Source organism: Heterodontus francisci, chromosome 13, assembly GCF_036365525.1.
Source record: "Heterodontus francisci isolate sHetFra1 chromosome 13, sHetFra1.hap1, whole genome shotgun sequence".
NCBI lineage: Eukaryota > Metazoa > Chordata > Chondrichthyes > Heterodontiformes > Heterodontidae > Heterodontus > Heterodontus francisci.
The window spans coordinates 33271515-33289311 of NC_090383.1; the positions used below are offsets into that span (position 1 = coordinate 33271515).

Below are 17797 nucleotides of genomic sequence, written 5' to 3' on the forward strand. Positions count from 1 at the left end.
GATGCCAGGATAAGACAAACATTAAACAAGACAAGACTGAAATTAAATTTCAGCTATACAAAAATCTTTAAACACCTTATACATTGGTATTATGCAATACTTACCAGGACTCAGTTCAACAAGGTATGGCAGTTTCTCAGGAGGCAATGACAAACCATAGCTTGAATTGTCATTCCTTTCTTTTCCTTTTAACAATCTCCCATCTTGTTTCCTTGCATTCTTCGGAATATAATCAGGTGGTCGTTTCTTTAACTGAAAAACTAAAGTACCTATTAAAAAAAAGTTTAAGGGCAAGGATTAATCATTGATGAGGCTGTATATAGTCTTAGTTAGAAGATATCAGAAACTGGGGGCATATACGCACAAATTGTTGAACGTGGAGGGCAGATTGAGAAAGTAGTTATTAAGGCATATGGGATCCAAGGCTTTTTATATAGATATAAATAATATACATGAGGCAGAGTACAAAAGTCAGGAAGTTATGAAACTTTATAAAACTCTGATTTGGCCTCAACTGGAATAGTGTGCTTAATTCTGGGTACCACACATTTGAAGGATGTGAAGGCATTAGAGGGGTGCGGAAAAAGAGAATGGTTCGAGGAATAAGGACTTTAGTTCCATGGACTGACTGGAAAAGTTGGGGCTGTTCTCCTTAGAGAAAAGCAGGTTGAGAGGAGATTTAATAGAGGTGTTCAAAATCACGAGGGGTCAGAGTAGGTAGAGAGAAACTGTTTCCATTGGTGGAAGGATTGAGAACCAGGGGACACCAATTTAAGGTGAATGGCAAAAGAACTAATGGCAACATGAGGAAAAACTATTTCGCGCAGCATGTGGTTAGGATCTGGAATGCACTGCCTGAGTGTGTGGTGGAGGTACAGTCAAATCGTGGCTTTCAAAGGATATTGGATAATTTGTAGAGAAAACAATTGCAGGGCTACAGGAAAAGGGAAGTGGGCGAGCTCAGATGCTGTTGTAACATGACAAACCGAATGGCCTTCTTCTGTGTTGTAACCATTCTATGAGAGACTTTGGTTAAGGGCAAGAGATTTGAGAAATTGGAGCTCTTTATGGAAAGGTGGTGTTCAAACTTATTAGGGGCTATGGGAAAGTAACTAGGATAAAAATATTCCCACTTCAGTGTGGCAGTAACTAGAGGGTATACATTTAGGATCACCAAGAGACTGAAGGGACAGGTTAGAGTTTCTATTCTATAATATGTATATTTGCAGAGGGTTGTTAGGACATAGAATATGGCAAGTGAAGGAGTGGAACCAAAATCCATAAAATTTTAACCACCATATGAAAGGCAATGCTTTTTCTAAGTATTATCAGGAGTAAAGCAATACAGGATATTATCCTAAACTGCAGCCTCAAACGATATCAACCAACTTTTTGGAGTTAATCTAACCAACAGCAATGGAACTTCACTCATCCCAGGTTGAGTTCCCCCCCGCCCCTGCAAACTGACTCAAAAGGTTACTCCTCATCCAGCTCCAGATCTGTATAAAGCATTGCCACAGAGAAGTGAGAAAGAAAGGATGAAAGTCTATATTGCAAAGCAGTGTCCCAGACCACAATTGAACATCCAGAGCCTGCTCAAAACATACTATTTGTAAGAGAAAGATGCCGCAGTACAAGAAACAAAGTTGAGAAATCACACTGTTTCAACCACTCAACTTAGATTAATGTAACACTATTACATCTGTCAAATATCCCACACCAAGTAGAATTACTTTAAAGCAGTGACTTTAATGCAACCATTTTACGGACAAGTTCACATTAATTGCAACATGATGATTTGACCACAATTTGTTTTGGTAGTTATTTAAAGAAGGAATGCTGATCAAGAAATAGAACAGCTTAAGTTCCTTGATCTTAATAGCACCATGTCCAGTTCAATATCCACAGGAACAGGCAGATGATGCCTAATTAAATAAAAGCAAAATACTGCAGATGCTGGAAATCTGAAATAAAAACAAGAAATGCTGCAAATACTCAGCAGGTCTGGCAGCATCTGTGCAGAGAAAGAAGCAGAATTAATGCTTCAAGTCAGTGGCCTCACACAGAACTGGCAAAGGTTAGAAAAGCAATAGGGTGTAAACAAATAGAGGGGGTGGGGCAAGAGATAACAAAACGGAAGGTGTTGCTAGGACAGAGTTACAAAGAATAACTGACAAGGTGGTCATGGAGCATCAGATTAATGGTGTGCTGAAAGATAAAGCATTACTGCAGAGGAGGTGTAAGAAACCGTCTCCCTACGTGAATCGCCATGAGAAAATCGGCAAAATGTCCTGGTAGTCTTTCTTAAAATTCATTTATGGGATGTGAACATCACTGGCAAGGCCAGTATTTATTGCTCATTTTCAAACGCCCTGGCGGTGGTATTGAGCTGCCGCCTTAAACCGCTGCAGTCCTTATGGTGTAGGCACCTCACAATGTTGTTAGGTCGGGAGTTACAAGATTTTGACCCAGCAACGAAGGAACAACAGATTTCCAAATCAGATGGAAAGAGACTTGGAGGTGGTGGTGCTCCTAAGTGCCTTCTGCCCCTGTTCATCTAGACAGTCGAAGCCACGGGTTTGAGTGCAGTTAGAATATCAAAAAAATAAAGTTACACTTAACAGGGAAATTTCTTAGCAAAGGAATCTGCTTATCAATAGAGCTCTTGAACATTCTATATGGACAGGAAGTATTCATTTTGGATTTTCCTAGCATGCTTAAATTGTTCACTTACCTATATAGGTTGCAATATTAGCGTCTTAAAAACAAAAACACAATGGTCCAATTTGCTCACCTTGGTCACTTGGCCAGTCTCTGAAAATCTGGAGTGGACATTCATCATCATCAAGTAGAGTCTCTTTAGCTCCTTTATCATCAGAGTGTTGTGCACCAGGTGGTAATACTACCTATGTAAGAAAATGTCAAACAGAAAAATCAATTTCTCCAGTTTGATATTCAGCTTGCCCACAATAAAACGTATCCGAACAAAATTTGTACTTGAAATTTTAGACTATATTCAGCAAGTGAGGAAAGAGAGAATAGGAAAGAGGAGAAAATGAAGTGAAAAGGAAAGTAGGAAAGAAAAGGAGCGCAAAGAAAAAAATTGAGAGCATCTTCCATGTTTGCACTTCACAGCCAATAAATTACTTTCTAAAGTGTAGTTACTATGTTATAGACAAACACAGCAACCAATCTGTATACATCAAGGTTCCACAAACAGCAATAAAATGAACCACCAGTATATCGTTTTTTGCGGTGTTGGTTGAGAAGTGTTGGCCAGGTCACCAGAAGTCCTTGCTCTTCTGTAAAAATGTTTCACGGGATATTTTGCAACTACTTGAACAGCCAAAAAGGTGAATAAAATCTTTTTCAAATGAATGCATTCCTGTACCATCGGGTTCATCAGGGACATACCAAAAGGGAACAGATTAAAAGGAAAAACTCGCCATGGTGCTTTGATAGTAGAGATGCCAAACCCTTCCCATAATCAGCACAGGAACAGGCCATTCAGCTCAACCAGCCCATTCCAGCATTTATGTTCTATTGCAGCTTCCTCATCAAACTTCATCAGTATAACCCTCTATTCCCTTCTCACTCATATGCTTATCTAGCTTCTCCTTAAATGCATCTACATTATTCACCTCAACTACTCCCTGTGGCAGCGAGTTCCATATTCTCACCACTCTCCAAAGGGATCCATACTTTGGCACAAAATGCCTGAATTATACCCCAAGGGGGGGGGGGGGGGGGGAAATGATCTCAAAACACCACATGATACTTTATAAGGAATTGAACATTTTCAGATTGTGGGAGTAGGGATCATGAAAGTGTCCCCTGGTTATTCTGAAGATTCAGTTACATTAGGGTCCAAATGTTAACTGCAAATTCATACATACCTGCAAATGTTGATTCAGAGCAAATGCTGACAATTTTTACAACTGTAGGGGAAAAATGTTCAACTGCTAGAGGAACATGGCAAATATGTCTTTTATGGTTACAATGGATCATATACCTAGGTCCAGTTCCTGTTCGAACACGAGACTAACAGATATTTGTATTAACACTGGAACTTGCTGCACAGGTTATGGGGACAGTCACTTTATAATCACATGGTAAAGCTAACAAAAAGTGACTCAAAATACAATTGGAGCTTGGCTCGTTAAGTTGGACAAGTTGGTTGCACAAACACACACACCTCAAATACAGATATCGCAACGATTTCAGCATCACAAGAACCAGATCTGCATACCAGGCTACAGGTGCTAGTGTTTAAACACTGCATCATACTTCTAGCAAACATCTGGTAGCACTCTTGCCTCAAAGCCAGGAAGTTTCAAATATGATTAACCACCAAAATATATTTTTGAGCAGTGTGAAAAAGGCCCCATTGACCTATTCAAGACACACCGTCTCTTCCATATACACTAGGAAGTAAATCAACAGCATTCTAACGAGACAAGAGCTTCCTAGCCAGAAAGGCAGCAATAGGAGTGTAGCCAGCAAGCCGGTCATATTAACACATTAAACTTCAAAAGATGTGATTGTTAGCAAAGTTAGGCACTGTGCATAGATGCGTAACAAATGAAAGTAGTGATAAACAAGGCCTAAAAGCAACTTTTAGTTCACTCAAGATGAAGAATGACAAGATGAAGTTAATTACTCTCCAATTGTTAAGTAAATGACTTGTGGGAGTGAATAATGTTGGAAATGGGATAGCCATCCACTAGAGGACTGGATATTAATGTGTCGGATCACTTTGCTGTAGGCCACCTGGGTGAAGACTCTTCAAGATGCAATGATAAAAGCTGCTACTTATGGCAGCACTAGCTATTGTTCAAGACACTAAGTATTAAGCAGATAAAAAAAAGTCTTAAGGCACAAGATGTATTTGAAGTTATGTAAATAACCTAGATGTACAGACTGTATAAGCACTGTTGAGATGAGTCTCTGCAATTCTCTTGAAAATTTTAGGCCACACAACTCAATTTCTACTACACCAAGTCATTCTTTACGCCACCCTGAAATAAAGTCTAAATTAAAAATGTAATATAGAAGAGACAGCCTCAATTATCTACTTGTATTCAAGTCTTGCAGATTAATTTTGATACTCAAATCCATTATTAAATGAACTGATTTCAATATATTAAACCATTAAAATGTTAAAACTTAATTCTGGGTTGGTCTTTTACATTAGCAATAAGTTAGTCACACTGAATGAAACTTCACTCATCTTCTCCACTCAACTACTCTAGGACAGTTTACCATATCAGCAAAAATGGTCCAGTCTGTACACTGTTCTATACAGTCTATTTCATTATAACTAGACCACCCATGGCAGTGTTCATAGTGAATTGGCACACATACTATTTTATACCATATAGCTAACAAGATACGAACAAAAGGCATAATTACAGTGTCACTGCTGGGAAGTGGCTTAACACTCAGTACTTGTAAAATAATTGGCAGCATTTTTAAAAAATCACAGGTGGTGTTAATTTTGTATCAATTGTTTAACTGCAAGTGGAGGGAGTTAACGGAGGTCTTTTTTTAAATTATTCATTCATGGGATGTGGGCATCGCTGGCTAGGCCAAGTCAAATCTTACTTGACCATTTATAAGCAGACACTCTGAGACTGGTGGAGGTGGAGTGAGGAGTTACTGGTTTGTAATCCTTTTAACACTGTACAATAAACGCGAAAATGAGTAAAGATAAGCTCCAGCATCACCCTTCCACAACAAACTTTCTGGAATTTAACAGAAGGCACTTTAAACACTTTTAACCGGTTCCCATGAATAGAGACAAACATGGCAAGACTGGGGCTTCAGTACTTTCGGTCAGATATTGATTGGGTTTGGGGGCATGGGAGGGAGACAGGCTAGAGCAGGAGCAAAAAGGCGACACCACTGCACCACCGGCTCAATTTTATAAGATTCAAGCTGGATGACACTTTGGCACCACCTAACGTGAGCTTGGGGTTTGGGGTGAGGTGATGGGAAGCGGGGTCTCAGAGCTACATATGCAAAAGTACCATCTACCTTCAACAAACATGCAAGACACAAGTAAAATAGGCTAAAAATGTAGAGGCTCGATAGAAAAAGTATGACATTAAAGAGTTGCAGAATGTAACTTACAAGAAGTGCATATTACACAAGACTGAATATACTTTGTTCAACATCCGAAAACAGTATAAAAACAATGGTGCTCAACATCAAGTAACAAATTGCTGGGAAGTTATTTACAGACATGGACTCCAGAATGCATAGATTTGAAGAATACAATTTTCAGTAATTACTGGTTACATAACCTCAGTTCTAGACAATGCAAATATATAAAAGGTTTTAAGAGTCTTAAGAATCAAGTGCAGCAAAATATGCATCTCAAAAACAGGCTCAAGCACAAATAAGTGGCAAATTCCTAATGCACCAGAAACATTTTCATGTGCATTTAATATTTTCTCCACAGCAAACATGAACTGCAATGTAAATTCAGTTTTACAGGTTCATACTATGACAAAATGCAAACTTACACAAGCACAAAGGACCTGGCTTTACAGTTTTGTGTTTTAGTCTTGGTCCATATACAAAGTTAAATGAGATTTAAAAAAAAAATCATAGGTTTTGTAACTGCCTTGTATTAATGGACTAACCCTGCCTTTTATAACATACTTGAACTTCAATTAAATGCAGAAAGCATTGTAGCTAGGAAATTAACAAACCATTAATACAAAGTAATTTGATTCCACAAATGGGACAATATAAAACAGCCTGAAGTATTAAGTTGATAAATGTGATATTCCAGTAAGTATAATAAAAAACATTCTGATAAAGCCATAGCCAGCCTTTTATTTACAAAATCTGCTCCTAATGTACCCTTGATAGAAAACAGAACATTGGAGACACCAGCTTTTCAAAGCAGCAAATTGTATTTTAACACTAATTTTATTGCAGATAGATATCCCAAGAACAATTATTCTCATTAATTTAAGGGATTCAAATGTAAAACCACAGAGCAATGTTTAACGGATTTATAACTAATTTGAAACCTATGATGACATTACTGCTTGATAATCACCTTATGATTTTTTATAATACAGTATGCATAGGGTAGAGCTGACAGGGGAAGCTCTTTGTTTAAGGTCAACAGCAGCACAGTGGATATAGACAGCCAGAATGTTCCATATCATTGACTTTTGATAGTCTTACTGAAAGGATTATGAAGATTATTAAACCACTACAAGTATATCAAAAAAAAAATCTGTAGCTGAAAGTTAAAACAAGCATAAAATACATAAACTGGAAAATTACAAGGTACCTGCATGGACAGACAGGAACATTATAAAGCACATATCCTCCATTTTATTAAGGACCTCAAGTTCAAACCTTACTATGATTTTTCCACCTGGTATTGAAGGAATCTGTGGTGCTGTCTGTTAGAATGAAAGATTAAACCAAAGCCCATTAATCTACTCAAGCAAGCACAGAAGATCTCATCGAACTACTTAAAGAGAAGTAGACAGTCGTATTCTGGCCAATACTTCTCCCTCAACTAACTCCATCAATAATAGATTATTTGGTCATTCGGGCAGTTAACTCTAGGCATTTCTGTCTGCAATTTGCAGCGATATTTTCCTGAATAGTTGTTGCTCATTTAAAAAAGCAAACTATCTTTGGGTTGTCAAGATGCTATCGTAATATAAATTATTTCTTTCTGGCAGATTTGTTTTGCTGACTGAGGGTCACATTAGATAGAGAAGATAAATGCAATAAACGAATTGCAGGATTTCAACTCGACTATTTGAACTTAAGCGATAACAAGTTTTATTTTTCTGCACACTGGAGGAATAAATTACCTGGTATAAATTATGAAGGAGTCAAATGCATTTTGCAGGTTCTCTCACGTTCAACTTTAATCGCCATTAGTAATATTTAAAGCCAGTCAGTGTAAGGGGCATCACCTAGCACATAGTTTGCATCAGCATCACTATTAAAAATGTAACCTGGCAGTTATCATTTCCACTGCTTGGATCAATCTTGCAACCATTTAAATAGGCTTTTTAAATTCACTGAAAGTGATTTCTTCATTGTATACATCTCAAATATTAATATACTTTTTAGTGAGAAGACTTAAGAAATAAGTAAATGCTAACCAAATTCTGACTGGACTTTCATGTCAAGCACCTTCATACAGGAAGAGCGAAAAGTTATTGTCCATCTCACCACATTATAATGGACTAAGGCCAGATAAATTGCATTAGGTCCTGTAACATTAACCAACAGGTGAAAATACAATTTGATATTACAGTCTTGACTTGCAAATCAACTTTCCAATGCAAATGCTTTTTTAAAAAAATTGAACATCAATGGCAATTGGCCAACATGTTGACCCATTACAAAGCAAGGTACAAAATGGACCAATATTGTAACTTTGACACTGCATTCCCTTTTCTAACCCACCCATGCAACGGGAACAAAAAAGTGAAAACTTGAGAAATGTGCTCCGCTCCATCCATGGAGGGATTCAGCACTCCACAGATTTCCTTTGTGTTCCTGCATCCTAGGAGAACACTTCAGTCCTAAAGGACTGCTCTTGTACCACAGCACAGCTCTCAGCCCCGTGTTCAAAGGTCATCCTTGTGTCTTCCCAAATTCAGTGGCAGAGCCCCACCCCTTCCTGCCTTATAGAGTTATTTGTACCTCCAGATTCAGATCCTCAAGTACTGTATCCAGCCAGTACTAGTAGCTCATTTGAGTACCATATCATAATGAGCCTCTTCACTCTCAATGCTGACAATCATTCTCCTATGGAGCTGGAACCTTCAAACATAATTCTAAACATTATAGGAATGTCAATACATGCTCTTTTTCCCCTGTTTACCACACTATCAACTCACAAAACATGGAGTAACAGTGACAATGTCAAGGATACTCTCGAGTCACAACTTTTACACTCCAACAAATGGCTTAACAGTCATTCTATGAGCTGCAAAGGAATTTATGGAGAATTTCAATTGAATTAACTTTATCCATGTACTGAGAGTTAGGAAGTATGCATTTCTCTAAGCTGCTGAGGAGTAGAAACAGAACAGAATAGAAGCATAGAAAGATAAATGGCACAATAGGCCATTCAGCCCATCATGTCCATACCAGCCCCCCCAAAAAAGCTATCCAGTCTAATCCCACCATCCAGTTCTTTGCCCGTAGCCCTATACGTTACAGCACCAAGTGCATTTGCAAGTGAAACATGAGTTTATTCACAGCACAGGAGGACATTTGGTACATTATGTCTGTGCTAGTTCCATTAATCCAAACAGCTCTGCTCGCTTCTCTTGTCTACCCAACTACCCTCTCCCCTGACCACCCACCCCACCACCTGTCATGAATCTTCCACTGCTTCAAATATCTATCTTTTCTTTAAAAATGCAATGGTTTCTGCTTCAACATTCCTTGTGGCAAAGTATTCCATATTCCAATACATGCTCTGCAGCAGTGGAGGCAGCCAACCTGCCCACGTGTTAAGAATCCAAAATTAATCCCACAGCCCTAGTCGCTCCACATAGTCATGTACTTTATTCTATACTGAATGGACTAATTTCTAGCTACTGATTGGAATCAGTAAATTTAACAGAAAGCATTTCTGATGCACAACAGCCTGTTCAAGATAAATTTATAATATGTCAAACTGAATCGATGTATTCATTAGTAAAGCAACTTTACTTGCAATAAACTTCAAATGGCAAATGAGAAACTAAGTTTTCAAAATACAAGTATCCTTTTATTAGTAAAGTTCTCAAAGCAACAAAACTTTCAACTAAACTGCAAAAGCAGAGGGACAGTATGTGCAAGATCTCAAAGCTAAAGAAATTAAAATACACCTATATGTAGTTCAGTTTTAGCACAAAAAACCTAAATTCACAAAGAACTTATCTGATCAGAGGATTTTTTTTTAAATAATGTGTTTGCAGGTGGGTAAGGGAAAATAATGGTCCCAAATTTTTCCAGCTTTCTTGGAGCCAATGTCAAACATTTCAAACATTAACAATTTAACGTTATATTTGTTTTCTGAATTTTTTTGTGCAAAAGGAAAGGAAAACATGAGATAAACAAGGAATGCAATGAGATAATATCTACCAGTGGCCAAAGAAACATCATCTATGCAGTAAGCCAGGTCATGCTCATTTTATAATTTCAAAAATGACCTGGGGGGGCAAGGGTAGAGAGAGCAGAAATGCCTGGAGTCAATGACGTCTTAGATTTATAGGGAGTTAACTCCCTTATTAACTATCTCATACTGATCTTATATCTAAAAGTTTTAAAAAAAAAATATTTGAGAATGCTGGAGTTATGAGATCAGTACTGATCTTAGTGTAGAGGTTGCATTGCCTGTGCATTTGAAGATTGGCACTTTGGTCAGTATGTACAATATTAGATTGCACATCCCAAGGCTGTGCAGTCTTCTAACTGGATCAGAAACAATATATGTACCAGCGTTCCAGCTCTTTGAACAGACATGGACCTTGGTTCAGCCAGCACCATCTTGTTGGGTCCTCCCTGCAGTCTATATTTATACTCAATTCCTTTCTAGCCCAAAGCTTACAAGGAAAAAACTCAAGATATCTGCTTGGGGGACTGAAGATTTTTTTTTTATTACAGCCAATGAAGTATAGTTACTGCTGTAATGTAGGAAATGTGGCAGCCAATTTGCACAAAGCCAACTCCCACAAACCACAATGTGATAATTATCTTGTGGATGTAGATGATTCCCCAATAGTCAAAGAAATACATTAAAATCAGCTGCCAGTACTCAATAGCAATCAAGACAAACAGGATCCACCTTGAGTGACTAATAAAAGAAACATCTTGGTTGAAATTGTTACAAAAAGAAAAAGCTGGTTAAGTTTTGCAAGATTACAAAAGCACACTATTTGTAACATGCAAAAGGAAAATTAAAAATAAATTTTTACAAACGTGCATGTTCCGAAACATTGCGACTAATGAGGGAAAAAAAAACTTTGGCATGTTCAGTAGCAAGGGATATACAATTGACCAAAAAAAAGTGTTAAATATTTAGTCAGGGCTGTTTATTGTTAGAAATAGCAGGTGGGGGCAGGGTTCAAAAAATACTGCTCACAGGGTTAAAAATGTGATGAGCTATTTTCTGCATTAAAACCTGGCATGCAAAAGGGTCGCTTAAGCAGCAGTGAGAGACACTTGATGCACTATTCTATTTAATTTGCACAACTTGAGACTTGTGTTAGTGAGGCTGAGATGACTGCATACTTGAAAGTGGAAATTATAGTTGGACAAAAACTTAAGTAATTAATAACCTGTAAATGGTTGCTGAGATGATGTAATTCCAATATAGCTTTCTGATGCCATTTTTAAAAGGATGCTGAAGGACATATCTGGGCTGACTTTATACCAGTAAGCAGTCAGCTTTCAAGTAGATGCCCTAGTTTTCATCAAGCTGCGAAGTTTTGCACTTAATACTATGCTGACCAGCAGAACCTGAGGGAATTTGAAACTGGAGTATATGTAGGGAACACAAGGTATGCATGAGAGAGATGAGACTAAACTTGAGCAAATATCTCGCACAAATGAAAAAAAAAACACAAAAATATACAATGGGCAAAAGCACCTGATCAGGAAGTCTTAAAAGATGACTGACCATAGGTGCCTCTTATCTACTGTGTAAGAACAATTACTTATGCAGTCACTGAAGTAATAATCCAAGGTGATCATGAATTAGCCATTTAATGTACAGTAAATCTAGTATCTTCTTCATGGGAACCAAAGCAGATTTGAAGCACGGTACAAGGCTTAAATACCAGCTCTCAATAACTGAGACACCCAGAATTAAGCGCAGTTTCAGACTTTCAAAAAACAGTTATTACACTAGTAGGAAACTCCATCTTTTTTGTTTAATATTCATTCATGGGGATGTGGACGTCGCTGGCAAGACCAACATTTATTGCCCATCCTTAAGCGCCCTCGAGGTGGTGGTGGGACAAATTTGTTCGAGTTCTTTGAGGATATAAAAAACGGAGTGGATAAAGGGGAACTGGTAGATGTAGTGTATTTTCAGGCGGTGTTCGATAAGGTGCCACATAAACGGTTGTTGCACAAGAGAGAGCTCAGGGTTTGGGGGGTAATGTGTTGGCATGGATTGTGGATTGGTTAACACACAGAAGGCAGAGAGTCATGATTAATGGGTCTTTTTCAGGTTGGAAAGCCGTAACTAGTGGGGTGCCACAAGGATCGGTCCTAGTGCCTCAACTATTTACTATCTATATTAATGTCTTGGAGAAAGGGACAAAATGTATCCAAATTTGCTGACGATACAAAAATAGGAGGGATAGCATGTTGTGATGAGGACACAAAGAATCTACAAAGGGATATAGATAGGTTAAATGAATGGGAAAAAACTTGGTAGATGGAGTTCAAAGTGGGAAAGTGCGAGGTCATCCACTTTGGTCGGAAGAATAAAAAGGCAGACTATTTCGATGCAGAAAGACTACAAAAATACTGCAGTACAGAGGGATCTGGGTGTTTTTGTACAAGAAACACAAAAAGTCAGCATGCAGGTGCAGCAAGTAATTAGGAAGACAAATGGAATTTTGGCCTTTATTGCGAGGGGGTTAGAGTTTAAAAAATATGAAAGTCTTGTTGCAACTGTACAGGGGTGTTGGTGAGGCCACACCCTGGAGTACTGCGTACAGTTTTGGTCCCCATATTTAAGAAAGGATATACTAGCACTGAAAGCAGTTCAGGAAAGGCTCACTAGGCTGATTCCTGGGATGAAGGGGTTGTCTTAAGAACGACTAAACAGGTTAGGCCTTTATTCATTGGAATTTAGAAGAATGAGGGGTGATCTTATTGAAACATAAGATTCTAAGGGGCTTGACAGGGTAGATGTTGAAATTATGTTTCCACTGGTGGGGAAATCTTGAACTAGGGGACTTAGTTACAGAATAAGGGGGCACTCATTTAAAACTGAGATGCAAAAGAATTTCTTCTGAGGATGGTGAATCTCTGGAATTCTCTACCTCAGTTGTGGAGGCTAGGTCACTAAGTGTATTTAAGGAGATGGTAGATAGATTTTTGAAATCTCAGGGAGTCGCGGGTTATGCGGAGTAGGCCCGAAAGAGGAGTTGAGGCCAGGGACAAATCAGCCATGATCTTACTGAATGGCGGGGCAGGCTTGAGGGGCTGAATGGCCTACTCCTATTATGTTCTTGAAATGCTACAGGCTGTGAAGTATAGGTACACTCAGTGCTGTTAGGGTTATTCCTCCTTCTCATTATATTTTCATGTTTTTGGTTCATGTGCTAGATATGTTAACCTAGTGAAGAACTGCCATATATTTCCATGGATGATGGTGTGCAACCTGAGGAACTTGCAGGTTGTGGTGTTCCGATGCACCGGCTACCCTCGCCAAACCAGGTGGCAAACGTCGCTGGTTTAGAAGATGCTGTTGTAACAGTGGTGAGTTGGTGCAATGCATCTTATGGATGGTACACACCGCAAACATGGTGTGCCAGTGATGGAGGGAGTGAATGCGGTGCTAATCAAGCAGGCTGCTTTGTCCTGGAGGGTGTTCAGCTTCCGAGTGTTGTTGGAGCTGTACTTATCCAGACAAGTTGGGAGTATTCCATCACACTACTGACTTGTGCCCAAGATGGTGCAGAGGCACCGGGGAGTGAACAGGTGAAATACACGCTGCAGAATACCCAGTCTCTGACCTGTCCTTGTAGCCACAGTATTTATGCATCTGGTACAGTTAAGTTTCTGGTCAATGGCAACCAGAGGATGTTGACAGTGGGGGGATTCAGCAATGGTAATGGCACTGAATGTCAAGGGAGATGGTTAGAGACTCTCTTGTTGGGAGATGATCATTGCTTGATACTAATGTTGCTTGTCATTTATCAGCCTAAGCCCAATCGTCGTCTAGGTATTACTGCATGTGCACATGGACTGCTTCAGTGTCTGATGAGCTGTAAATGGAACACTGCAATCATCAGAGAACACCTCCATTTCTGACCCTATGAAGGATGGAAGTTCATTGATGAAACAGCTGACAATGGTTGGACCTAGGCCACTGCCCTGAGGAACTCCTGCAGTGATTGAGATGATTGGCCTCCAACCATACCCATCTCCCTCTGGGTGACATATGGCACCAGCCAGCTTCTCATTAAGTTATATTTTATTAAGGCTCTTTGATGCCACACTGTCAAACGCTGCCTTGATGTCAGGCACCGTCACACTCACCTCATTTTTACATATTTGGACCAAGACTAATGATGTATGGACTAAGTGGTCTGCTGCAACCCAAAGTGGATACCGGTGAGACGCGCCATCAAGCAGCACTTATTGATAACACTTTCACTTTGTTAACGATTGAAAGTAGACTAATGGGGCAGTAATTGGCTAGATTGGATTTGTCCTGCTGAGAGTGGACAGGGCACCGGGGCATTTTCCTACTTTGTTGGGTAGATGCTGGCATTGTAGCTGTACTGAAACAACTTGGCTAAAAGTGCAATTAGTCTATAAGTACACCTTCAGCAGTGCAACTGGGATGTTGTCTGGGCCTATAGCCTTTGCTGTAACCAGTGTGCTCAGCCATTGATTGATATTATGTAGAGCAAATCAGATTGGCTGAAAACTGACATCCGTGATGGTGGGCCATCAGGAGGAGGCCAAGATGAATCATCCATGCAGAACTTCCGACTTAAGATATTGTAAAAGATAGCTTCAGCCTGGTCTTTTGCACTCACGGGCTGGACCTGCCATCAATGAGGGTGTGGATGTTCACGGAGCTTCCTCCTCCTGTTAGTTGTTTGATTGTCCATCACCATTCACAACTTGATGTGGCAGGACTACAGAGCTTTGATCTGATCTGTTGGTTGTGGGATCACTTAATTCTGTTTAAAGCATGCTGCTTCCACCTTGTTTTGCATGCAAGTAGTCAAGAGTTTTAAACCCAATAAACAAAAACATTTATCCTTATGATACATATGTAGCCATGAATGTTCGGAAAATTAAACAAGTTTTAATGACATCTTACAGTCTCTTGTCCATGGAGTCATTTAACCTTAATAAAAAAAACTGTATAATGAGATGTATGTATGCACAAAAAATATACTTACCCTTGCTATACAATATTCCTTTGGGTTTTCCTTTTCCAGTCCATACTTCTCAAGAGCTTCTCCAACAGCAAAGTCTGATGTATCTGTTGTTGACAGCAAGATAGTCTTGTATGGTATATTTGGCTTTAAACTATCTGCATAGATCCTAAGAGTTCCACCTGGACCAAAAAGATATAAACTCCTTAATGTTTATATGAACTTGATTAGATTGGACTACTACTTTTTATAGTTTGGTGTACATTTCTACACAGCCAACTGATCTACAATGTGGAATCAAAACAATTCCTAGCAAATATCCTAAACAGAATGACAATGAATTACATTGAACTACAAATTTCTGTTCAACTTAAGACAACTTAATATTTGGAAGAAATATTGTTTCCAATTTAAGTACATTGAATCATCTATTAAATGTCAGTTAGCTCAACTACTTCAGAATAAACCAACTAAAATTTTTGTGGCTCAATGTCCAAGTTACTTTTTTTTTTAAATGTGTAGATTTATGAATTCGCTATCCACATTTTCGACCAAGTTATTCACAAACTGCACAATGAGACTTCCCAATCTCAGCCAGTGAATTTAAGAGTAGTACCAGAATGCCCAGATGGAGGGAAGATCATTCAGTCCATTTCCATGCCTTCCAAGAGTAAGTTGCAGACCAGCAGCTCACGCCTGAAAAGTCAGATGCTAAAAACCACTCAGCCACACCAAAGAAATTAGTAACTATGGTACTATGAAAGCCCTTCACTGAGAACATGGCATCTCTAATGGACCGCGCTCTCCTACCAAAACCAACAATTACTATACTATCACCCTGGAGAGCAGTGATAAATCCCACAGCTTCTTTTCTCCCTTACCATTCATCTCCTTAAACCACACACCTGCCCCTCCATTATCATCCCCAATAAGTACAAGGAGCTCATGGATTTCATCACCAAGATTGAGATTGTGCATTCAACTGCCTCCGCTGCTTCTGCCCATTCCCTTTGCCCACAAAACCAAACCTCCGCCTAGCATTGAACCCACATAACTCAACCTCTGTCCCATTTTCCCTTATACCCTTCTTTGTACACAGGATCCATCTAATGCTCCCTTGACCATATTCCCACTAAATTACTGACTACCCAACTTACCCATATAACTCACACGCTTGCTGCCATTGTGAATGGTGGCTTCTTTCCAGGTACTGCCTCCCTCCTTTTCAAAGCCACTGTCATCAACCCTCTGAGTGACCCATACTCTTCATACAACCGGCACTGTGCCTGACCCCAAGTTGAGTTCCCAACCACACATCCTCTTCATCATAAAGACCATCTACTACCAGCTCTAACATTGCCCACCTCCACTCCTACTTCAGCTCAGCAGCTGCTGAAACCTTCTTATTCCATACTATTGCAATGCATACCTGTCCAAGCTCCCATTTTCCACTCCGTAAACTTCAGTACATTTAACATCCTCCAACTAACCCACCCTCTATGACCTTTACTGATTCCCAGTCCCTTAACCCTTCAAATTGAAAATTTCCATCCTTGTCTCTAAATCCCTTCAGGGTCTTATCCCCATCAATAACTGGAACCCTCTTACAGCCCGCTGAACACTCCGTTCCTCTGACTAGACTCTTGTACATCCCCTCCCTTCACCCTACCACTTGTGCCATATCTTAAATTATCTTGGCTCCATACTCTGGATTCCTTTCCTAAACTACTCCACTCTTAGTTTGAGACACCACTTAAAGCCCACTTATTTGATCAAGCTTTTGAGCATTCCTCTAATATCTCCTGTGGCTCAGTACTTTGTTTTATTAATTACTCAGCAAACGTTTGGGATGTTTTTCTACATTAAAGACACTATACAAACACAAGCTGTCAATACCTGAATCAGGCCGCCCATCACCGCTACGAAATTCTTGCATTCTTTGTTCTAACTTTTGCTGTCGTCTTCGTTTCATAACTACCTCAGGGTTAGATATTGTACGGGTGAAGCTAGTCTCTGGCATGTCTTTGTATACCTCTGCTGCAAGATGTGAACTCAAGTTCTCACTTTTGGTAGAAAGAAATATTTGCCATTTTAAAACTTGCATGATATTGCAGAAAAAAATGTAAACAACCAGATTGAGCAATTTTAAGTCGCTTGGGAAGCTTAAGAAACTCTGAGCATTCTCTTAGGAACTCAAATTTATCTGACAAATTTTATTTTTCAATATAGTTTCCTGGGTTTTTGGTGGTTTCATGAAAAGAATATTTTGGTTGAAGCAGTAGTAAAATGACACATTGTCAGTCAGGCTGACTGACAGAAATGTGGATTTAAGGACTAAAGCAAGTTATTTTGTCTAACCCTTTGAGTTCAATTGGGCTAGCTAACAAAGTCCAGCTTATTAATGCCATATTGGACTTAGTCACTCATTTCTCTCTGCAGGTCTGTGGATTTTGCTGCCACGTTCTTGTATTGTTCTGCTTTGTTCTCCCGGAAAGTGATTATGTTGGATTGGGTAAGGGGGGGGCTTAATGAATGGCATCTTAACTGCTAATATTAAACAGTTTTTGGAACACACCAAACAAATTATCCAGATTGCAACATATCCCACAGACACATCAACCACATTTGTTGTTGTGGAGGATAACCTTTTCATGGTTGACCATGACAGGTCAGTTAGG

At 39.2% G+C, this 17797-nt stretch overlaps 1 protein-coding gene across 5 annotated transcripts in view; it reads right to left on the reverse strand.

Moving 5' to 3' along the window:
- afdna (afadin, adherens junction formation factor a) overlaps window positions 1-17797 on the reverse strand; it is a 598271-nt gene that overhangs the window by 496592 nt on the left and 83882 nt on the right. For all 5 annotated transcript variants that reach the window (XM_068044631.1, XM_068044628.1, XM_068044630.1 and 2 more), the window contains exons 5-8: window positions 17016-17182; window positions 15144-15301; window positions 2795-2906; window positions 105-269 (exon numbers count right to left, since the gene is read on the reverse strand). In XM_068044631.1, coding sequence (XP_067900732.1) covers window positions 105-269; window positions 2795-2906; window positions 15144-15301; window positions 17016-17182 — 602 coding nt within the window. The remainder of the gene's footprint in view (window positions 1-104; window positions 270-2794; window positions 2907-15143; window positions 15302-17015; window positions 17183-17797) is intronic.